General features: G+C 41.9%; 1 protein-coding gene across 18 annotated transcripts in view; it reads left to right on the forward strand.

The window, feature by feature from the left end:
• Positions 1–23,873, forward strand: part of PPP6R3 (protein phosphatase 6 regulatory subunit 3) — a 154,272-nt gene that overhangs the window by 78,237 nt on the left and 52,162 nt on the right. For 17 of the 18 annotated variants that reach the window (XM_074401784.1, XM_074401791.1, XM_074401789.1 and 14 more), the window contains 5 exons: positions 2,960–3,146; positions 6,825–6,962; positions 9,782–9,847; positions 12,831–12,943; positions 16,771–16,884. In XM_074401784.1, coding sequence (XP_074257885.1) covers positions 2,960–3,146; positions 6,825–6,962; positions 9,782–9,847; positions 12,831–12,943; positions 16,771–16,884 — 618 coding nt within the window. The remainder of the gene's footprint in view (positions 1–2,959; positions 3,147–6,824; positions 6,963–9,781; positions 9,848–12,830; positions 12,944–16,770; positions 16,885–23,873) is intronic. The other variant, XM_074401798.1, reaches the window with a different exon arrangement.

Here is a 23,873-nt window from a genome sequence, read left to right on the forward strand (position 1 = left end):
AATAGCCAGTGTGAAGGAACAGGCTGCCAAGTGATGTGCTGTACTGGAGTGGGCGGGGGAAAGGGGCATGTGGTCCATAGCACACATGCAGGATGGCCTTGCGGGCAAGGGCCGCTCCCACGGAATGGGGAAGAAGCGCCCAGGTGTAGGTCGGGGATGCGGTAGGGCTGGGTTCCCTTCTGATTGGACTCGGTGTTCTCAGGCAAAGGAAGCAAGGAGTACAGTGGTACAATCACAGCTGGCCGCGACCTCCACTTCCCGGGTTCAAGTGATTCCTGTGCCTCAGTTTCCTGAATAGCCGGGACTATAGGCATGCACCACCATACCTGGCTAATTTTTGTGTTTTTAGTAGAGATGGGGTTTCACCATGTTGGCCAGGCTGGTCCTGAACTCCTGACCTTCGGTGATCCACCCGCCTCGACCCCACATAGTGCTGGGACTGTTGGTGTGAGCCACTGTGCCTGGCCTTGAGAAACTCTTGAATTTAAAGGAGGGTGGGGAGGAGAGTAGCCCCAGCCTGTCCGGAACCAGAACTCTGAGCTTTTTGTTTAAGGGCTAATGTTATGCATGCTTCTTGAATTAGGTCATACCACCCAGTCACCTAGAAAAAGTGAATTTTAAAGTTACTCATCTGGATTTTCTCTGTCAGAGTCTGGAGAAAACACTCATGTATTTGATTCCTAGCTGGGAGTCTGCTGCCTTTTACTGAGTCTCTATTTTCAGCAGTTTCCTCATTAAAAGACAGTTGAGTGAGTGCTTCCCCCCAACCCACCCTAGCAGTATGCTGCCATTTTATAGTAGAAAACAAAGAGGAATGCAAACAGCTGTCATTTATTAAACTCTTAATTAGTTTATGCCAGGCCCTCTTCCCAGCCTTTTTTATTCCCCTCCTTCATAAGATAAGGACTATTGTCTCAATCTTAGTAACTGGGAAACTGAGGCCCAGAGAGGTTAAGTAAGTTGCCCAAGGTTATACAGCATGGTAAGAGGTGGAGGCCAGCTATGAACTTTGGTAGTGTGACTCCTGCATCAGCCCACCCTTGGGATAATGAGTACTGTATAAGGGTTTATATTCTGGCATCTTGAAGCCCATACTATGTAAACTGAGGAAGACTTTACTTCTCGAAGACCCACACATCTGCCAGGTCTGTGTTTTTTTCCTTTTATGCTTCCTTTATACAAAGGCTCATTTTGGGATCTTCTCATACCGTTCAGTCTTTAGGCCTCACACCAGAGCCTGTCAAGTGCTGTGGCTTTCTGGTTCGTCACCAGTGGCCTTTTGTGTGAGTTTTGCTGCAGGCAGCACTTGCTTGCCTTGGATGCCCCAGTCTTCCCTGGTTCTTTCTTCCCTGGTTCTTTCGTTATGCAGCCACATTGGCTGTTTTGCCATCTCCCTGTCTTGCTCACCCTTTGAGCTAGCCACTCCTAATGACTGGTTGGGGTGCTGCGTCCTGGCTGTCCAGCAGGGAGTGTGTGAGGAGTGTAAGCAGAGTAGTGAATCCTGGGTCAGCTGGAGTATCATCTGGACAGGCTCAACATCTCTGTTGTTACCATTGAAAACAGACACAAGATTGTGGTAGGAGGAGTGAGTGGAGAAAACGGACCTGCAGAGGGTCAGTGATCTGGTTGTCAGAGGCAAGCATGCTTTAGGGGATGCAGGCATTTATTTGTTTTTTCTCTCTATCTATCTCTCTCTCTTTTTTTTTTTTTGGAGACAGAGCCCTGCTCTGTTACCCAGGCTGGAATGCACTGGCGTGATCTTGGCTCACTGCATCCTCCGCCTCCTGGGTTCGAGCTATTCTCCTGCCTCAGCCTCTCGAGTTGCTGTGACTACAGGTGGCCGCCATCACGCCTGGCTAATTTTTGTATTTTTAGTAGAGACAGTGTTTCACCATGCTAGCTGGGCTGGACTCAAACACCTGATCTCAGGTGATCCACCCACCTTGACCTCCCAAAGTGCTGGGATTACAGGCATAAGCCACCACGGCCAGCTGGGGTGCAGGTATTTCGAAAGCTTTGGGGTCTATAGAAGAGCCTGTGGGTCCATCCAGAGCAGGTGTCATGTTCTTAGCTGTGGGCCTGTATCCTACAGCAGAGGGAACATGGTGAAGACTGATGGTGGGCTGACTTTGTGTCTGTGCTAATCTCCAGATACTGGAAGGCGGATGTGGAGAGCACTAGTTTTGTTTTGTTTTGGTTTGGTTTTGAGACAAGGTCTCCCTCTGTTGTCCAGGCTGGAGTACAATAGTCATAGCTCACTGTAGCCTTGAACTTGTGCGTTGAAGTGATCCTCTCACCTCAGCCTCCCAGATAGCTAGGACTACATTTTTTTGTATGCAGCTTCCTGCCTTGGTAGTCCAGTCTGATGCCCTGTTCTCCCCTTCATTATAGTAGGATGCTTACTCTCTTAAGATGTAACATAGACAACACTTGATAAGCCCTCCAAAACAACTTCATAGTACCATTTGCAACCTATCTAAAAATGAAGGCTGGTTCAGGCATCTACAGAGTACCTCAAGTAATGACAAGGTGCTGTGTGCTGTGCAGTTTCCTGGAAACCAGCGTCTTCCACAGTTGTCTTGTAAGCGGTGCTGCTTCCTGTGCCAGAGTAGGCTGCAGCCTGATGGCTTATACCTCCTGCCGCTTTTCTCACTGATAGTGGAGAAGGCCCGGGCCCTGCAGCATGATTTCCCTGGGCTCCTGAGTCCTAGATGTGCTCTAGTTTTCTTTGGGAAAGATGTATTCTTATTAAAGCTTGGTTTAAAAACAATTTTTAGGCAGTAGAAGATTGACTTTCACCTGGAGGTTGGTTGAACAGAATGGATTGAAATATTTCCTGATGCCCAGTAAATGATTTTATTGTTTTCACAAAATCTTAGGAAGCCTTTCTGATTTGTGTTTATCTTTATATAATTAAACTGTTAATAAAGATGATGATGTAAGTATCCTGTTCTTCTAGGTATCCAAATATATCTTGTGAGTTGCTCACTTCTGATGTCTCCCAGATGAATGATAGACTGGGAGAAGATGAATCCTTGCTAATGAAATTATATAGCTTCCTCCTAAATGATTCCCCTTTGAACCCACTACTTGCCAGTTTCTTCAGCAAGGTGCTAAGTATTCTTATCAGCAGAAAACCAGAACAGGTAAATATGATTTTTCCGAAAGGTGAGTATTAGGGTTGGCCGTCTCCTGGAGGCGGTCCCCCAGTAACCGTTGCCTTAGCATTCTGACTTTGCCTTGAGTTCAGGCTCCATAAGAGAATATATTTTAAATCTTAAACCTTCTAAGCACTCACATACTATTTATACATATTAATGAATATTTCTTTTCTTTTTTTTTTTTTTTTTTTTTTGAGACGGAGTTTCGCCCTTGTTACCCAGGCTGGAGTGCAATGGCGCGATCTCGGCTCACCGCAACCTCCACCTCCTGGGTTCAGGCAATTCTCCTGCCTCAGCCTCCTGAGTAGCTGGGATTACAGGCACATGCCACCATGCCCAGCTAATTTTTTGTATTTTAGTAGAGACGGGGTTTCACCATGTTGACCTGGATGGTCTCGATCTCTCGACCTCGTGATCCACCCGCCTCAGCCTCCCAAAGTGCTGGGATTGCAGGCTTGAGCCACCGCGCCCGGCTCATTTAATTCTTTAGCATACTTTGGTTTCCTCTTTTTGACAAGTGGTTGGCAGATGAGAATATTGGGTACCAATTTGTGAAGACGGGACTTAGATGGCAAGTACAATAACTAAGCAGTTGAATATGTGAGTGGAATCCTAGGGACTCTCTGGTCACCAGACAATTGCTTTGTTTAATTTTTCCCCCATTGATGGTCACAGATGAAGCTTAAACTAAAAACCTTTCCAACAAATGTAATTGATGCTTGGTTTGTACAAATGGTGATTCTGTTTTGATTCTACTCAAAAATTCTCCAGTGTCACGCTTGAGACATTGAGTGTATAGACTGTTGGATACATTTGTAGCTCTACTGTTCTATCCAGAGTGGTTTGACAAAAACTGCACTTGGTTCTCCAAGTGTGGTCTGTGGACCAGCAGCACCTCAGTGTCACCTGATAATTTGTTAGAAATGTAAGTTCTCGGCCGGGCACAGTGGCTCACGCATACAATCCCAGCACTTTGGGAGGCTGAGGCAGGTGGATCACAAGGTAAAGAGATCGAGACCATCCTGGTTAACATAGTGAAACCCCATCTCTACTAAAAATATAAAAATTAGCTGCACATGGTGGTGCACACCTGTAGTCCCAGCTACTCGGCAGGCTGAGGCAGGAGAATGGTTTGAACCCAGGAGACGGAGGTTGCAGTGAGCCGAGATTGCCCCATTGCACTCCAGCCTGGGTAATGAGAGCAAAACTCCATCTCAGAAAAAAAAAAAAAGAAAAAAAAAAAAGAAATGGAAGTTCTCAAATCCTACTCCAGACCTGCTGAATTAGAAACTCGGAGGGGAGAGCCCAGCACGCTAACATTTGAGAACCAGTGCTTTAGTGGATATTGTGGAAAACAGTCTGCTTCTCTGGAGATCTTAGTGATTTTATGGAATTGGGCACCCAGAGAACAACTGGAGCCTCAGCCATTCAAGTATGAACTATAGCAGATTTGCCAGAATTGCGGCAAGTATGGGTGTGATGATACGGGGTAAAAATGGTCAAACCAGTTGGTCCTGCCATCCTTCGTGGTGGAAAGTGGCTGTGGGTGACCCGTTCTTGCCATCAGCTCTGGTAGAAGGACTTGGAGCTATTTTTGTCCCAGTGTGTCCTGACCTATGCCAGGGCGAAGTGGATATGTGTTTTATTTTAGAAAGAGATGTCATGCTTTCTTTCAGTTAATGGAGTAGGATAAACTTCCTAAGTTTATTGGAAATAAGATTCTTTTCACTTAGGTAATAATCCCCAATTCATGATTGCTCTAATGTAGATTGTCTCTTTTCTGTCTTCTGGTTAGAAATACAAGAACCCCTGGCCATGTTAGGAGAGTGGTAGCCATCCCTGTCACCCCGATGTTACCAGGCAGTTCTCAGGGATGGTTGTTGTAGCCATTATCCAGACATTATGCTTCATTGTGCTTTTTCTCCTCATTCCTGTGTTGTTGGAACCCAAGTTTGCGAGCCCCGATTTTCAGTGTACACATAAAGAGTGAGAATACACTTAACACCCTCCAGGACCTTGAGTATTTTGTGTTATACCCCAGAGTCCAACATTCTGTCTGTGTAGAGATGACTGCACTTGCCAGTTACATTCTGAGACAAGAGCCCCTTGGCCTGTTGCTTGTTACACGTCCCTGTCAGGACTGTATGAATGATAGTAAGAGAGGATTCAGTGGCTGTGGCTTAAGGTCAAACCTGGCACTTCTCTATTTTTTGTGAATTAGGAGTGTAAATAAAGGTTTTCTGTTATGTGGTAATATTAGTATGGATATATGCAACTGTAAGGACAAAAACTGAGACTCAGCTGGCTGAAGCAATAAAGGCATTTGTTTGCTCATGGAACGGAAGTCATGGTGGGGCATCGTTAGTGCTGTGTGAGTCAGCACCCCAGGGTGCCATCGGGGCCGCAGGTCCCTGTTGTCCGTGCTGTACTGTCCACAGCACTAGCTGGGGTTTATTCCTTTGGGCTCCAAGTTCGATGTTTCTGGAAGTGAATTGTGGAATATTTTGGTCACATGTGACTCTTTTTGTCCTTTCTCCTCTACTGTCCTTTTAAAAACTATTGTGGGACTCAATTGTGAGTGAATTATTTGTCATTTCTTAAAGCTTTTTATCATAATGCTTGACCTCGTTGTGTACAGAAGCAGTGTGTGTTGGTTAATCTTGTATTTATACCTAATTGTATGAAGCAGTTTTAGTTGTCATTTTTGGCTGTTAGACTTCATGTGGCATTATGAAAGGTTGTGACTTTTGTGGCATACAAATCCAAGTTTAAATCCTAGGTAGCCACCTTTTAGCTCTGGAAGATACTTAGTTTTCTCATCTCTAAAGGGGTGGCAGTGGGGGGTGGGGTGAGTTACTTAACCCCCCCAACCTCCCAGGGCTTTTGAGAAATTTCAGTGAGATCCTGTTACAACAGCTTCCGCTCTCTCCCTGGGACTTGAGGAGGGTTTGGGAATAGAAGACACATGCACATGGACTGAGGCAGAGGCAGCAAGGCTGCAGGGATGCAGGGCTGCATGGGATAGAGTCATCTCCCTGGTCTCCCAGTGCAGAAGAGACCAGCAACAGGGGCCTGATTTCCGTGGCCATTCTTGTGTTCCGTCAGGATAGCTCTCTGCCTCTCCACCAGCTGCTCTTCTTGTGCTTAAGCTAATTGAGTGAATTGATGAAGTCAAATTCAAAAGCCAGGTTTGTGTGGCCAGGTGAGTTAGTTACTTTGACTGGAGGAGAAATCGTTGTTTTGAAATTTTTTTCTCTTACTTGCTGGAGTACAATTAGAATTTTGAATATTACCAATTTTAGTGCCAAATCTAACAGACTTGTTATATGTTCATAAACTATAAAATGGTATATTCTCTTGCTCTTTATAGGCATACTAAATTTTTTATCCCCCATTATTTGCAAATGAATAGTGAAAGTGAATAGAAATAAAAGATTCTGTTACGTTGTATTTGTATTAATGGACATGTGCTAATTTAGGGGACATTTTTCCAAGAAGTTTTGAATATTTAACTGTCGGCCTGTCTTGTTGCTAATTCAGCATTTGCCATTTCTCAACCTAAAGTAGTGGTGGAATTTGGATGAGGGGGAGTTGGGACTTAAAAGATAAAGTGTAGAGTTTCCAAGTTACATGTCTTTTAGTTTCTGATCTGTTCTTCTCTAGATTGTGGATTTCTTAAAGAAGAAGCGTGATTTTGTAGACCTTATTATAAAGCACATAGGAACTTCAGCTATCATGGATTTGTTGCTCAGGCTCCTGACGTGTATTGAGCCTCCACAGCCCAGGCAAGATGTGCTGAATGTGAGTAGAATTCTGACCTGCTGTTGACTGGGGTTAGGGTGCTGGCGTTTGAGCCCACCAGGCTGCTGTGTGCTGGGAGGGATTGCATGGGATTAGGGTTGGTAGCAGAGGGTTGTCTGGGGGGCAGGAAGCAGGGTGGGGAAAAGGTTGTTCTAAGATAGGAAGAGATCCAGATTTTGCAGAACTAGAATTTCGGATGGGCACATCCCTAGGTGTGTGGAATGTTTTGTTGAATGTTTTTTCCTTTTTTCTGGTTTGCTTTTTGTGGGGGTGGCGAGACTTATGGGTTGAGCATTTGTCTTAAAGCTGGTCCTGGTGCTAAGAGCAGAAATGAGAAGGTTCGGAGCTCTAAGTCCCATTTGAGTATTTTATGAAGCCATACTCTTCAGGGCTACCTCTGGAGGTCAAAACAGAGAGGTGTCAGTGTATCCAGGGATTCAGACTTCAGAAGTAATTCTCTTCTCATGGGTACCTAGGAGCAAAGGATAAGATGGAGAACAGTTGACTTTCAAAAGGACATATTTTAAAATGTAGACAGATGGTGATTTTTAGGATGTGTGCCTTCTGAATTGATGTCTGAGGTGGAATTTGGGTGGGAAGAGGGGAGTGTGAGTGACTTGAAAAGAAGGTTTCTCCCAGGCTCCCATCTCTGCCTTCTCTTGTCTCCCCCTCCCCATTCCTCCTTTTTTGAGATGGAGTCTTGCTCTGTCACCCAGGCTGAAGTGCAGTGGCGCAGTCTCGGCTTACTGCAACCTCCGCCTCCCGGGTTCAAGCAATTCTCCTGTCTCAGTCTCCCAAGTAGCTGGGATTACAGGTGCCTGCCACCATGTTTGCCAGGATGGTCTTGAACTCGGACCTCAAGTGATCTGCCTGCCTTGGCCTCCCAAAGTGCTGGGATTACGGATGTGAGCCACCGCGCCTGGCCCCCCCGCCCTTTCTTTTCTTTCCCAGAAGCTTTCCAGAACCATGCTTCAGTCCATCTGTCTTTAATACTAACCCTGCAACCATAGAACTTACTCAGCTAATTATTATTAAAGACCTAAAGTACTAGAAGGAGAGATGGGAGGACCTATGAGGAGAAAGGTCTTTCAGGTGATGCCCAGGGCAGGGCATGTTCCTGAGGTAGGCAGGTGTGCCAGGCATGCATTTATGTGATGGGGTCAGTGCTGGATTTGTTGGTGACCCAGGCACTCTGATCACTGTGAGTAAACCAGCTGGGTGTATCTAGTTAGTGTCCTGGGACTTGTCTATGGGCAGGGACCTTAAATAGGGACACCTGTTTCCTTTTGGGTATGTCTTTGTAGATGGGTCTTTTCTCAAAAGAGGTTGAGGATTCTGGGGAAGACAGGGACGGAGTTGTCACCTTTATATTAGGATTATCACAGGGTGAGATTTATTCAGAACGGTTTGCTGGAACCAGTTTATTCCTTTGGTTGCTTCTGGGTTGAAGTTTAGGATCCGTGTGGTTTCCAAAGGAATCAGGGTGGTTCTGGGGAGAGCAAGCGATAGGAGGTTGGTAAAGGTGTAGGCAGGGGAAAGGTTGTTACAAAGCCCTAAATGTCTGTCTTTGATTTTGCACATCCACAATCGGGGATGAGTACAGAAGTGGGCTTGGAGTGTAGGTGCCTGTGGATAGCTGCGGTGACAGTAGAGGTCTGGGACTGACTGGTTCACCGTGGTTTCTCCTGCAGTGATCAGGAATGCCCCACCCCTCACACAGATTTTTACTCTTCTCTGTTTCAGGACATTATTACTCAAAAGAGTGGTCCCAGACATCACTTATGAGCTTGTTAGACGTCTGTAGTCTCAGGTCTCACCCAGGCCTACTGAATCAGAATATGCATTTGAACAAGGTTCTCGGAAAATTTGCGTGCACTAAAAACAGATGTTAAAATATAAAGTTGGGCCTCTACCTCTGTGGTGCCTACCTAATAGCTTCACTCGTTCCTTTAATTGGTGTTTTCGTCGAGCAGCCAGAGACAGTGTCAGGGCTTCTTTTCTGTTTCTTAAGCAAATTGTGCTTGATTTCTGCCCCCATTGCCTGCCCTAGTCTCCTTTAGCCTTTTGGGCTTTTTCTGAGCAGAGGAGGGGTGGTGTCCTCTCTAGGTAGTGAGCTCCCTTGTTGATGATGCTGTTTCCGTTTCCTACAGCATTAATGTTAAGCCAGATGATTTTTCCTTTATTTTTTTCTGAATTAGAATCCCTTTCATGTTCTCATTCACTTCAGCATTTCATACATGGATTAAAAGGAGATGGCCATAGCTCTTTGCCAGCACATGACAGGGTGGATAAACTCTGCCTCTGTGCTTCCCCCTGCGCCCACGTTTCTTGCAGTGGATTTGGTTTTGTAATCTAAAAGTCCCTTTTGTTCATCCCGTGTTTTATCTTAGCCCAGAAACTTGATGCCAGATATTGCTCTTCTCAATCTTTCTGAAGCTCAGTGTGAACGTGCTCTTACAGAAATGTATATATTCCATCCTTCTTAATCTCCCTGCCTTCCCTTGTTGAGAACCAGCCTACAGACCCTTTTAGTCCTAGATGTTTGGGAGTAACCTCATAGCTAAGAAGCTGATACCTAGAATTTTAGTGTGTGGGTATTGTAATTTGGGGAGTTGTTGGTACTGTTGGCCGTTGTTAAAATAATATATTCACTGGCATTTTCCTTGGGGGACTTTTAATTTTCTGTAGTGTTCAAAGTCCAGAGAAACCTGTAACATTCTACTTAAAATGTGATGGATATTTCCAAGTATGTTAACCTACATTGGGGCTTGAACAAGAGCCACTCATTGCTATGATTACTTCTACAATGTGTTTTACAGTGGTTAAATGAGGAGAAAATTATCCAGAGGCTTGTGGAAATAGTTCATCCATCGCAAGAAGAAGATGTAAGTTCATTTGTGTGACTTTAAACTTGATTAGAAAAAAGAACTGTTTATTGGGCACAGAGCATACTTACATTAAATGTGAACGTGGTCAGAGCATGCAGGGAGAAGAGCGGCAATCTGGTATTCTTGAAGTGGATAGTTTTCTAAACAACACTAAATTTTGCCAGTACCCAGAAAAATCTCTGGAAATGTACAACAGCAGGCCCTTGTTATAGCACCATCTCCTTCCAGAGCTAGGATTTCGTGCTGAACCAGCTGGCTTTTGTTACAAACCTCCTTTGTTCATGCTCCTTTTTACTACCTTTTTTTTTTGAGACGGAGTCTGGCTCCGTCGCCCCCAGAGGGGAGTTTGGTGTGCGATCTTGGCTCGCTGCAACGTCTGCCTCCCAGGTCCAAGCGATTCTCCTGCCTCAGTCTCCCAGGTAGCTGGGGATTACAGGCACTTGCCACCATGCCGGGCTAATTTTTGTAATTTTAGTAGAGACGGGGGTTTCACAGTCTTGGCCAGGCTGGTCTTGAACTCCTGACCTCATGATCTACCCACCCTAGCATCCCAAAATGCTGGGATTACAGCCATGAGCCACTGCGCCCGGCCTCCTTTTTCCTTTCCTTTTTTTTTCCTTTTTTTTTAACCAACATTTTGCTTTCTATCTCTATTTCCTTTTTACTTTTCTACCCATCTGTTGCCCAGTTGATATGGCCACATTTGCATGTTCTATCCAGTCTGGTTACAGCTTTGCAGGCAGTAAAGTGGGATGTTGGTCACTATTGAACCCCTACAGTAACTTTGTTGTTGGACTTCCTGGCCCTGGCCGTTAAGCTCTGACAGGTTTGGCCTTTGTCCTAGGTGCTAAAGGTTGACTTGACGATAGGATTGAAGCTAGATTTGGAGTTTGCAAATTGAACCCTGTGCTGTGGGGATGCCTGTTGGGACCAGTGGGTGTATATCTCTCTAGAAGAGATCTATAAGATTACCATGTTAAGTATCAGCCCAAGTCGTGTAAAATTGGCAGTAGTCATTTATTTTTACCTACAGACGTGACAGTTCCATATGGTTCAGCCTAATATCTACAAAGAAGTTGGTTTAAGGGCAATTCAAGGTTTGTCCTGAAGCCGGGGGACTTCCTTGTGTGCCTCTTGGTTGCAGGTTAGATGAGCGTGTGAGCACCACAGAGGAGCCATGCAGGAAGAGGCATGCAGTAGAGGCTCCTCTCCCCTACAAAGATTATACTTTTTCTATGATTGTAGATCTAAGCCCTTGCACTCGGATCCATTCAGAAACTTTTGGAACTGGGGCTTTATTGAAGGGACTGTCACTTCCCCATTGTCCTTCCTTGGGAGAATGCAAGGTATGCTCCCTTGCAGTAGTTGTTACACTGTTAGCAGAGTTGACATTGTGAACACATCCAGTGCAGACACAGCTAGGGAGTGTGGGAGCCCCTGCCTTAGAAGGTGTTCTCAACCTAGCTGGGGTGAAAAGCCCTCCTCCTGTGGGTGGGGGAGTGTGGTTCTAAGAGCACGTTCCCTGTGATGACAGTGTGGCCTGGCCTGGGCAGGCTGTGGAGAGCCATGACAGGAGTGTGGCCTACCCTCTTTAGAGAGAGGAGTTTCCGAGAATGAGGCCTACTTCTTACTAGGTTCATGTTTTTTGTTTTTTGTTTTTTTTTTTTTCCCGCCTCCCTCTTTTCTCAAGACAGAGTCTCCCTCTTCTGCCCACGCTGAAGTGCAGTAGCACAGTCTCAGCTCTGCAACCTCCACCTCCCTAGTTCAAGCAATTTTCCTGCCTCAGCCTCCCGAGTAGCTGGGATTACAGGTGCATGCCACCGCTTCTGGCTGAGTTTTTGTATTTTTAGTAGAGACGGGGTTTCACCATGTTGGCCAGGCTGGTCAAACTCTGACCTCGTGATCCACCCGCCTCGGCCTCCCAAAGTGCTGGGATTACAGGCTTTAGCCACTGCGCCTGACCCCAGGTTCAGCCTCAGGTTCACGTTCTTGAGTAGAGGAACTTGATTGCTCAGTAGGGCCTGTCTGAAGGGCCCAGGAGAAATCAATAATGGAGAGGTCCAATTCTGCAACAGGTTTTTGAGGAGGACACTACATGTGGACATCAGGACCTTCCCTGCATGACTTACAAGAAAAGTTAATTTTGGCTTTTGAACAGTCCTATTGATACTGCTGTTTTGTATTAAGTGATGAATTCTATTTAAAAATTACACTGATTGTAGTCAGTGGGTTTGAATATCCTATCTGTGTCGTCCTCTCTTCTAGAATATGAGTGTTCTGCCTGTATTGGGAGCACATTGCTCAGTCTTTGAGTTATGTGCAGTTTCTCATCCCACAAAATGTATTTGGGTGCCGAGATTTTTGGAGCTTTCCTGTGAATTCAGTAACACTGTGCACTGAGAGAAGGCTTAATATTTCTTACCCATTGGTATTTTCCAGAAAGCTATATTTGCTTTTACTTTTTCTTAATCCAAAAAAGTATGCTGATAAGAGTGTATTTTGGTTGAGTATTTCTTATCTGAAATGCTTGGAACCAGAGGTATTTTGGATTTCAGGTTTTTTTCAGATTTTGGAATACTTGTATTTGCATTATACTGGTTGGGCATCCTGGATCTAGAAATCTGAAGTGTTCCAATGAGTATTTCCTTTGAGTGTCACGTTTTAACTTTTGGAGCATTTTGGATCTGGGATGGTCAATCTGTATTTTTTCCCAACTGTTTAATTTTAGAAATTTTTCCTCATCAGAACTTTGATGACATCTCCCTGCACATAGTAATAATGTACTGTGCACTATTATAAAGCTCATTCACCTGACAAAATACTCATGATGTGATCTCCCTTGGCCTTCACCTTTTGTTCACTGATGCTTATGGCCAGTGTTAATTTGTGTTATTTCTTAAACTACTTTCCCTTTCATTTTTTAATTATAAATTTAACTTCTAATATGTTTTATAGTTAAAATTGTACTTTTTTCCTTTAGCGACATTCAAATGCATCACAGTCACTTTGTGAAATTGTTCGCCTGAGCAGAGACCAGATGTTACAAATTCAGAACAGTACAGAGCCCGACCCCCTGCTTGCCACTCTAGAAAAGTACGTGTAAAACTCTGTTCTTGTTCTTCTTTCATATTGATTCTGTTTGATGTGTTACCATTGTGAGTGATTGGTAAGTGTTCCCTCTGTGGGAGTCATGTCGTTGGAAAATGACCTTGGCTGGGTGAGAAGGTAGGGAAACCTGCTTCTCTTATCTCAGTAGAAGTTTGGTAGGGTAAGAAGATAAACGACGTTTATATCTAGACTTTGAGATTTCCAATTATTTGTAAAATGGAGTTCTGTAGAGTTAACATAAGATGTGGTAGTCATTTAGAAATAACTATAGTCACTGCTTCCACGGGTCTTTTGACGAAGAATAGTCTTGTGTAAGTATTAATATTGTGCATTTTAGTCAGCAGCTTTTATCAGATGATCTTTAAGGGTTTATTGTATCTTTGCAGCTGATTGGGGACAGTTATGTCATGTTTAGGTAGAAGATAGCTTGGGGATGGGGTGCTATTTTTTCTAGATTCACATGTTTTCAGAAAGCACTGACTGTCAACACGGGCATGCATTTGATCTGCATTCAGACAGCTGAAAGTTAATTTAGTAGAGAGTAATCAGGCCTCTCCACACTATGGAAGAATAATTGGAAAGTGTGCATACAGCTAGCGTTGTTAAGTACTAATGGCAGTCTTGCTTCAGTTTACTTCTATTTTTTTTTAATGCTTTTGTTGATCTGTTTTATTCCTGCTGTATATTGAGGCTCTCTTTTGCATCTTTTGGCTTAACTACCAATGCCCTTTTATTAAAAGCAAGTGTTGTCTTATTTCCTTGACATATGTAAGACAGGCAAGGAATAAATTACAGACAAGTTAACTTGTCTGAAACTCTGTCTTTGAGAAGTGGAGTTGTGTTTTTCTAGCTTGTTTTGTAGAATATGAAGGAGCTGAGTTCTCTGAAGTAGGAAAACTACAAAAGATTGCCAGCTTCTGAGTAAAATGGCATCTAGTAATTCTTGGCATTAGGGCATATATACTCCTTTAAAACATGTAAAACACCCCACATCAAATACTAAGTGTGGTATTAATTAGGTTGGACCTTGTAAAATTGCCATTTTAGTAGGTTAAAAATGTTGAATATTGCCGGGCGCGGTGGCTCAAGCCTGTAATCCCAGCACTTTGGGAGGCCGAGGCAGGCGGATCACAAGGTCAAGAGATCGAGACCATCCTGGTCAACATGGTGAAACCCCGTTTCTACTAAAAAAAAAAATACAAAAAATTAGCAGGGCATGGTGGCGCATTCCTGTAATCCCAGCTACTCAGGAGGCTGAGGCAGGAGAATTGCCTGAACCCAGGAGGCGGAGGTTGCGGTGAGCCGAGATTGCACCATTGCACTCCAGCCTGGGTAACAAGAGCGAAACTCTGTCTCACCAAAAAAAAAAAAAAAAAAAAAAAAAATGTTGAATATCAGCAGTTTCATATGGCTCACTACAGGGCTGCTCAGTAGAAATAGAATCAAAGTCACATGTAATTTCAAATGTTTTTGTCCAAAGTCTTTGAAATCCAGTGTGTATTTTACACTGAGAACATCCCAGTCAGACAAGTTAAATTTTGGGTGCTTGATAGCCATATGTAGTGAATGGCTCCCATAGTAGACAGTGCAGGTTCCTCGAATATCTGGGTTCTTCAGTGCCACTCCAAGCCCTCCAGACACACAATTTTATTTGGATCCAGTGTATACCCTAGCCATCAGAGCCCGTGTGTGCACTAGCTTTTATATTTCAAGCTGTGTTTTAGTCCTAGATCAGGTGACTGTAATTTCTGGGATGAAGATAGGTAAATGCCTAGAATTTACATCATTAAATTAGTTGGACTAAATGTGTTCAAATACATGGACCTGATGAATCAGTGGCCCTGTTGCCAAGTAAAACCTCCATTGCATTTAGCAATGGAAAGAAAATCTGTAATAGTGCTTCCGCAGTCTGCTTGAGAATGAGAAACAACCATATTTGACACACCGCATATCTTTTAGTGTTTGTCGATTCAGACAACACAGTGAGAAAATATTTCTGTTTCAGTGAACTTATTAGTCATGATAGCATCTATATATATTTGATATATTATGTGATATGTAATATCTATATATTTGATAAATTATGGTTATTTAATAATGATATATTATTAAATCAGTGTACTGGCAATATATAATGTACACGTAACTTACCGAGCTCTATATTGTGATGTCAAGTAACCCACGTGTGGACTCCACTGTATATATGAATGTCACATATGTAAATGTTAAGTACAGATTAGCACATATGGAAAAATTTGAAATGAGCTAAGGTTAAAGAAGATGCTAAAGAGTAGTAGTGGTACCAAATCTCAGAAAGTAGACTGAAGTGTTTGTTAACTGTGAATACTGGGAAGCAATCTGAGCCTAAATAGAGTGCATTTTATTTAGTGACTGGAAAATTTTGAAGTTCAAAAATTTTTTAGAAATAGTTATGTTAGAATAGGCTCTGTATCTGAATTCTTGATACTAATGACCTTAGAACAAGCTGAGTTTGATCCCATTTGAGCCAGTTGGTTTTTTATAAGTGAAGTTTTCCTGTGGCCATTCATATTTTAAAAAAAAATTGAACCATTGTCCTAACGGCGTGGATAAAGAACCTGGATGGCTTCATGCATAAAACAATTCATAGCATGAATTTTTTTTCTATCCAGAAACTGCTGTTTTTTAAAATGTGAAAGTAAATATATTTTCTCGCATGTATAAATACTTTTTTATTGAAAGAATGCGAAGATATTTCTTTTATTCTGTTTGCTGAGCTTCAGTCCTTTGGTTTATTACTTCTTCTGGGTTTTGAGATATTTGTGTTTAGATGAGGCTCAGAATATTACGCAGCTATTGTGGTAACCTATTTTGACTATCAAGTTTTCGCTGGTTATTATGTTTTTCTTGTCTATTAGTAGAATTCTTGCATGGATACAGTAGACTTCCAATTTGATACAGCGGTGAAATGGCTAGGGTGTCTGTTAACCATTCCCTTCAGACATCTGTGTTGACAGAAGTGTGACAGTGCCCTCTGATGAGTATGAGTGCTGTGATTGAATGAAGAGAATGTAGACGTCTACAGTCACATGCTGTCAGTACCCCACTACCTGGGGTGAGGCTGGGCTGTTGTTTGAAGAAAAACATACTTTTTGTAAGAGATTGTCTGTTTCCGGAGCTCAGTTCCAAACCTAATATTTAGTCTATAGACTGCTGTATGTTAAGTGACTTTTATAGTACTCTTTTCACAAGCAATTTAGTGCTGGTCTGGGAGTACTTGAAAAACCTCTTTCTGCAAGGAGACCCTCTCAAGTTATGTTAGATACTAGTTTTGTTTCCCCAAAATAGAGATTCTCTCCTACTTGCTGCCCTAGGTTGGCAAGAGGTGGTTAAGGAACTGGTGTACTGTACACTGAACACAGCCATACCAAGGACAGCCTAGCTGCATGTCACACTGTAGGGGAGATTCCATTTCTTAATTCACATGGATTCCGAAAATTACTGAGAGGCTAAGAAACTGAGGTTTTCCTTGAGAATACCCATATAAAATCAAGGAACTGGTGTATGTTAGTTGTGATCTTATTATGTATGTAGACGTATAATGGAAAAAGCCTACAGAGAATGCTTTTTGGACATTTAATTTAGTTACATTTATTTCATTGCTGCCATTTTATTTTGCATTTTCAAATTTTATTTGTAGAGTAAAATGCAACAACTGATAATTTCTTTTTTCTGTTTTAGATCTTTGCTAATTACACATTTATGCCTTTGTGGGAAAACATTAATGGGTTCTAATTAGCCTTTCTGAACGTTTTCCCTTCTTGTTTCCCTAGACAAGAAATTATAGAGCAACTTCTATCAAATATTTTCCACAAGGAGAAAAATGAATCAGCCATAGTCAGTGCAATCCAGATATTGCTGACTTTACTTGAGACACGACGACCAACGTAAGCTTTTCTTGTATCTTACAAAATGAACCGTATTGTTTTGCTTTCAGATTTTTTTTTTTTTTAATTGAGAGTTAAGTTCTTGGTGGATAACCTGTAGTAGTGTACCCTTGAATGTCAGGTGCTGACTCTTCTATATAAACCATAGCCTAGTCTTTTATGAATACCACATTTAGGGATGCAGTTGAAAACTGTGGTTTGGTGACATGATTTATTGGCAGTATTTAGACTCTATATTCATTTTTTGTTTTGTAGTAGTAGTTAGGAAAATGCTACTATAATAAAAAACATGTATAATGACTCAAAAACAGAGAGGCTTATTTCTTGCTCATGATAATTGAAAATAGGTGTCTTGGTCAGTGGGTAGCTCTCCTGGTCATTCCTAAAGTCTTTCTATCTTGTGATTCCTTTCTACAGATACTTAGGCCTTCAGGTGGTATTTTCTTGGGTTTCACATTTGAGGGCACTGCAGGTCATGAGGCTATCTTAAAATGCATGGGCAGATGGCCTGAGCTCTTAAGGACAAATTTCTGCTACATGTTTTTTTTTTTTTTTTTTTTTTTTTTTTGAGACGGAGTTTCACTCTGTTACCCAGGCTGGAGTGCAATGGCGCGATCTCGGCTCACCGCAACCTCCGCCTCCTGGGTTCAAGCAATTCTCCTGCCTCAGCCTCCTGAGTAGCTGGAATTACAGGCACGTGCCACCATGCCCAGCTAATTTTTTGTATCTTTAGTAGAGACGGGGTTTCACCATGTTGACCAGGATGGTCTCGATCTCTCGACCTTGTGATCCACCCACCTCGGCCTTCCAAAGTGCTGGGATTACAGGATTGAGCCACCGTGCCCGGCCCTCTGCTACATGTTTTATAATCAGAAATAGACCGGGCACGGTGGCTCATGCCTGTAATCCTAGTACTTTGGGAGGCCGAGGCGGGTGGATCACTAGGTCCGGATTTCGAGACCAGCCTGGCCAAGGTGGTGAAACCCCGTTTCTACCAATAATTAAAAAAAAAAACTTAGCTGGGCATGGTGGCACATGCCTGTAGTTCCAGCTACTCGGGAGGCTGAGGCACAAGAATTGCCTGAACCCAGGAGGGGAGGTAGCACTGAGCCAGGATCGCACCATTGCACTCCACCTTGGGCAAAAGAGTGAGACGCCATCTCAAAAAAAAAAAAAAAAAAGAAAAAAAATCAGAAAGTGTGCTTTCCCATGTGTGGCTTTCTACCCCTGTGTATCATGCTTGCTATTCTTTATAGTTTATGTCCAGTGCAAATTTACGTATCAGAATTTCCTACCTGCTCTTTGAGCATGAGCATCTGAAGAGATATGTTAAGTTTTCCAGGATTGTGTGATGTAGAGATTGGAGTTTGTATTTTTTACCCCAATATTCATTCATTAAGCAAGGGACAGAGTCTGTCCTTAGCATATGAAACTTCAGCCATCCAAGGTTTCTGGATTTACTTTTAACGGTGTAATTTTGGTTTCTAGCAAAATAGTGAAGACAACCTTATCAAACCAACCCCTGCTTCCCCAATTCCTGATCTCTCTTGCTGCTTTGACTAACTTTCGGTCAGTATTAATGGAAGGTCAGTGTGGTGGCACTGCTTCAAGTATGTTGTAGTTTGGGGGTTGTTTGCCTACCTGTGTCTTTCTAGGAAAATCCTATTTTAAATAATACAAGCAATACCTTCCTAACCCAGGTGTAGAGTACTCTCTTCCTACTCCAGGGGTACAGTACTCTCTTCCTATTCCAGGAGTACAGTACTGTCTACTCCAGTGGTAACAGTACTCTCTTCCTGCTCCAACGGTACAGTATTCTCTTCCTACTCCAGGGTTATACCGTAGTACACCCTTTTACTTCGGGGGTACAGTACTCTTTTCCTACTCTAGGAGTACAGTACTGTCTTGCTACTCATTCTGCAAGACTATAACATCATCTCTTAAAAATGGTTTAAAAACACATTCGGTGGTGCTCTGGGGTTCATATGACTTGGGAAATAAATGAGGGAAAAACAGCATAAAGTTTTACAAATGGCAGTGAGAAAGCACATAAATGTACAACTTAAAGAGCAAACATACAAGACAATAATACAAGAAAGAATAAAGGGAAATTTCTGACCGGAAGGAACTTGTTCTAAAACCAGAAAAGGTTTACCAAATACCAAGCAAGATTAAAATTTTAAAATAGGACTCATGGCTGTGCGCCATGGTTCACACCTGTAATCCCAGCACTTTGTGAGGCTGAGGCAGTCAGATCACTTAAGGTCAGGAGTTCAAGACCATCCTGGCCAACATGGTGAAACCCCATCTCTACTAAAAATACAAAAATTAGCTGGGCATGGTGGTACGTGCCTGTAATCTCAGCTACTCGGGAAGCTGAGGCATGAGAATCGCTCGAACCCAGGAAGGGGAGGTTGCAGTGAGCTGAGATTGCGCCACTGCACTCCAGCCTGGGCAACAGAGCGAGACTTCATCTCAAAAAAATAAAATAGGACTAAGAGTTTAGCTCTATACTGATAAGATTTCTGAATTTTGAGGATAAAGAATAAATCTTACAAGTATTGGATAAGAAAAATGGGCTACCTATGAAGACAGTCAGACTGCTAGTTGTCTCCTTTATGAAGCTAAATAAATGCTGAACAACAGAGGGAAGGATTCTGAGCCTGAACCATTTCTGTTTATGCATGAGGACAAAAGAAATATTTTTTAGCGTATAAGGACTCAGTGTTTCATCTGTGTACTGTTGATGAGATAAAGTTACTTGAGGATAGGCTTTATTAAAGGCAACCAGAAAAATAAAAATTAAGAACTTAAGGGAATATATTGGTAAGAAATATGGGTAGGGATCAAGAAATGGGTAGGGATGTGAAAATTCATATTTAAACTTAATAATACTAGGAATAAATAATTGAAATAAGTCAAATATTGAAAAATGGAAGAAGTTCCAGATTATTTTAACAAAATGCAAGAAATAAGAAGAGGGTAAGTTAGTACATATTGCCCCTCAACTGGGGCAGTTGAGGTACAGACTCTTACATGGTATCTTCATCTCAGTAAAATTTAGTTCAGGTGTGATTTAAAATACATGTAATAGAATAACAGTAGGTCATGTAACTTCAAAACATCTAAAAGGTCAAAAAGTAAGGAAAGCCTTACAGTCCCAGACACACACTTGTAAGCCCCTCTGGACAAGAAATATCAATGGCAGGGCAGAGACCAGAGAAAGCTTTCATTGTACTTTAGGTCTGGGGAATGGAGGAGCAGCCTTTCGGGGAAATACACACTAACCCTCCAGGATCCTTCTCTATTCTTGTCCCTACTGAAGTAAACTCTTAAGCCACTGAGAACACATTAGCAATAAAAATCCTCTATCCCTTGGTAGAATTGGGAACACATCCTGGATCCAGACTGTTAGAGAATCCCCTACCACCTGAGTAAAGGCAGGATCACTGAGAAGTCCCCAGCCCTAGACCCGGGCACACCTCAGCTGTGTGAGACTGAGGTTGAACAAAGAAGAGCATTCCTGCATCCTTTCCCTCTCTGCCAGACCTCTTCGTGATCCAGTAACAACACTGCTGTGGATGAAAGGCTAGCACCAGAGCAAGTTTAAAGAGAGGACCTCAGCTGATGGGCAGAGTGGACAGTGAGAGACACCTGGCAAACTGGACTTAGCTGCAAACACCAAGTAACTTGAGACGGATTTGAAGTCTTTAGTGGGCCTTGAGAAATTTAACAAAGCCCAAACGTACCTCAGCAGATGACTAGATTGATTCAAATCCCGACACTTAATTTTATATATATATATAAAATATATAAAAAAAATTATATATTTTATATATATATATATATTTTATATATATATATATATATTATATAAATTTTTTTTTTTTTTTTTTAAAGACAGGGCTTCACCATGTTGGTCAGGCTGGTCTTGAACTCCCCACCTCAGGTGATCTACCCACCTTGGCCTCCAAAGCGCTTGGATTACAGGCGTGAGCCACCACACCTGGCCTCAAATCCCCACACTTAAAACCTAGAAAAGAGACATGTTCATTGTTATATAAATGCTATCTATATCAGTTTCTGCTATTTTATATAATATGCCAACCTATCAACCAAAATTACAAGAAACAAGATTAAAAAAAAAGCCAACAAACTGTCAAGAGAAAAAGCAATTAACAGAACTAGATTAAAAAATGTTGGAAGTGTCAGATAATTTAAATTTGATTATGTTAAAGACTTGTGGGAAAAGTGAAAATATATGAATAAATGAAGAATGTTAGTGAGATGGAAGAGGCTATGGAAATGCTAGAAGTGAAAAACAGCAGAAATGAGGAACGCCTTTGGGCTTAGTTGATATAGTTGAGGAGATAGCACAGGACCTTAGAAATTATGCATAACCCCCAAAAAAGATAGTTACTTGTGAGCTAGAAGTCCTGCAAATAATGACATGCCTCCAGGAACAAATGCAAGTGCCCAGAATCTTGGTTTCTATGATGGTTCTCCAGTAAAAGGAACCAGAGCTCCTCAGAGGATCGTCTGGTTCTATGACCAGGGAAAGAAGCATGTAAGTCTGAAACAACTTACGGTGGCAGAAAAGAAGGAAATCCTCAAAATTCAAACAAAAAAATGAAAGCCCCCAAATGATGGTATCTGTCATTGGGGCATTGGAGCCAACTAAATAGAGTTCCCAGTGGTGAAAGCTAGAATAATAATCATTTTGCTTTAAAGCCCAAATTATAAAATGCACATATACTGAGTAAAAGGAGACAGATCTCCCATGTAGAATTCCAAATAGGTTACATAGGTACTTCATCCTCCAGGAGATAAAATAGAACTCTCTACTCCTTAAGTGGTGGGCTGCACATACTTCCTTCTTAAGGAGTACAGTGTGGAAAAAAGAGAATCAAAAATGTAACCACAGTGGAAAAACCTGGCACTCAGCCAGATAATCATTTAACTGCCAGAGCTAAGCTCGTTGACTCATGCCTGAAACCCCAGCAGTTTGGGCGACTGAGGTGAGAGGATGGCCTCAGCCAGGAGTTCAAAGCTGCAGTGAGCTGTGATTACTCCACTGTACCCCAACCTGGAGGACAGAGTAAATCCCTGTCCTAGAAAAAAAGCCAACAGCCAGTGATGTTATGTTGACGGTATATACTCTTGATACGATGTATTGAAGACCACACTTTACCCATGTAGTCTTCCTCTCAAAAAACCCTAACCATGAGAAAAACTCTAGAATGGAAGTTCCAATAAAGGGACATTCTGCAAAATACCTGACCAGTACTCAAAACTGTCAAGGTAGGTAAAAACAAAGTCTGTTACAGCCAAGAAGAGGCTAAGGAGACTTGACAACTAAATATAATGGGTATCCTGGATGGAAATCTGGAACAGAGAAAAGACGTTACCTTAAAAACTAAAGATATCTACATAAAGTATGGGTTTTATGTATCAGTATTGGTTCGTTAATTGTGACATGTACGATACTAACTTAAGGTGTTAATGGGGGAAAGAAACTGTAACTTATATGGGAACTCTGTACTGTTTCACAGTTTTTGTGTATATCTAAAAGTATAGAAGTCGACAGAACATTTAGACAGTCATTAGTAATGCAGAAGACCTAACACTAGCAATTAGCTTGACCCAATTGAGACTTGTAGAACACTCCCCTAGCAGCAGCAGCAGAATGCATATTCTTTTCAGATATACATGAAACTTACCAAGTATCCTAGCTTAGGCTGCTATAAAAAATTGCCATACCCTAGGTGGCTTTAAACAACGTTTATTTCTCACAGATTTAGACTGAGAAGTCCAAGATCAAGGCACTGGCAGATCCACTATCTGGTGAAGGCTTCCCTCCTGGTTTTCAGATGGCCACGACCTTAATGTGTCTTCACGTGGCAGAGAGAGAAGGGAAGCAAACAAACTATGTTCCTTCTTGTAGGGATACTCCATTTTGGAGGGTTCTACCCTCATGACATAATTACCTCTCAAAGGCCCCATTTCCTAATACCATTATATTGGGAGTTAGGATTTCAACATAGGAATTCTGAGGAGACAGATGTTTTGTTGATAACAAGACCAGTTTCTCATTATAAAACAAATTTAACAGGTTTAAAATAATAAAAATCATGTAACATTTGCATTTAGACCATACTGTGTTTAAACTAGAAATCATAATGAAAAATATTTCTGAAATAGCCGCAGAATACACTGCTGAATAATTCAAGTGTCATAGAGGAAATGACAAGGAAACTGAGAAAGTATTTTGAACTAATTGATAATGGAAATAGGACTTGTTAGAGTTTGTGGAAGCAGTAGAAGGAAATTTATAGCATTAAGTGATTATATTAGAAAAGAAGAAAGAATGTGTGTCAATAATCTAAGCTCCTACCTTACAGAAGTAATAAAGACAGGACAAATTAAACCCAAGGCAAGCAGAAGGAAAGAAATAATAACATTTAGAGCCGAAGTCAGTGGAATTGAGATGATAAAAACAATAGAGAAAATCAGTGAAACTGAAAGCTGGTTCTTTGAAGGGATCGATAAAATTGATAAACTTCTATCTTGATTAAGAAAAAAGTAGAAAAGAGACAAATTACAAATAATGGGAATGACTGTAATCTTGTGGACCTTAACACTGTTTCCTGTCGACCTCAGACAAATAATAAGAGAAGACTTCATTTAACAGTGCATTAAACAGACTCAGCAGTTTATATGTGATGGACAACTTTCTTAGAGGAAATAATTGCCAAAGATCACTTAAGAAGAAATAGGTAGCATGAACAGCCCCGTATCAGTTGAAGAAATTGAATTTATGTGTAAAACCTTCAACAAAGAAAACTCCTGGCCTGGATAGGCTCCATTGGTGAATTCTACAAAGACGAAAGAACTCTGTTAGAATCTAGAGAAGAGAACTCTTTCCAACTCATTTTATAAAGCCAGCATCACTTTGAAACTAGACTAAACTACACAAAAACATGGGAATG

The sequence above is a fragment of the Saimiri boliviensis genome, chromosome 6 (genome assembly GCF_048565385.1).
Source record: "Saimiri boliviensis isolate mSaiBol1 chromosome 6, mSaiBol1.pri, whole genome shotgun sequence".
Classification (NCBI taxonomy): Eukaryota; Metazoa; Chordata; class Mammalia; order Primates; family Cebidae; genus Saimiri; species Saimiri boliviensis.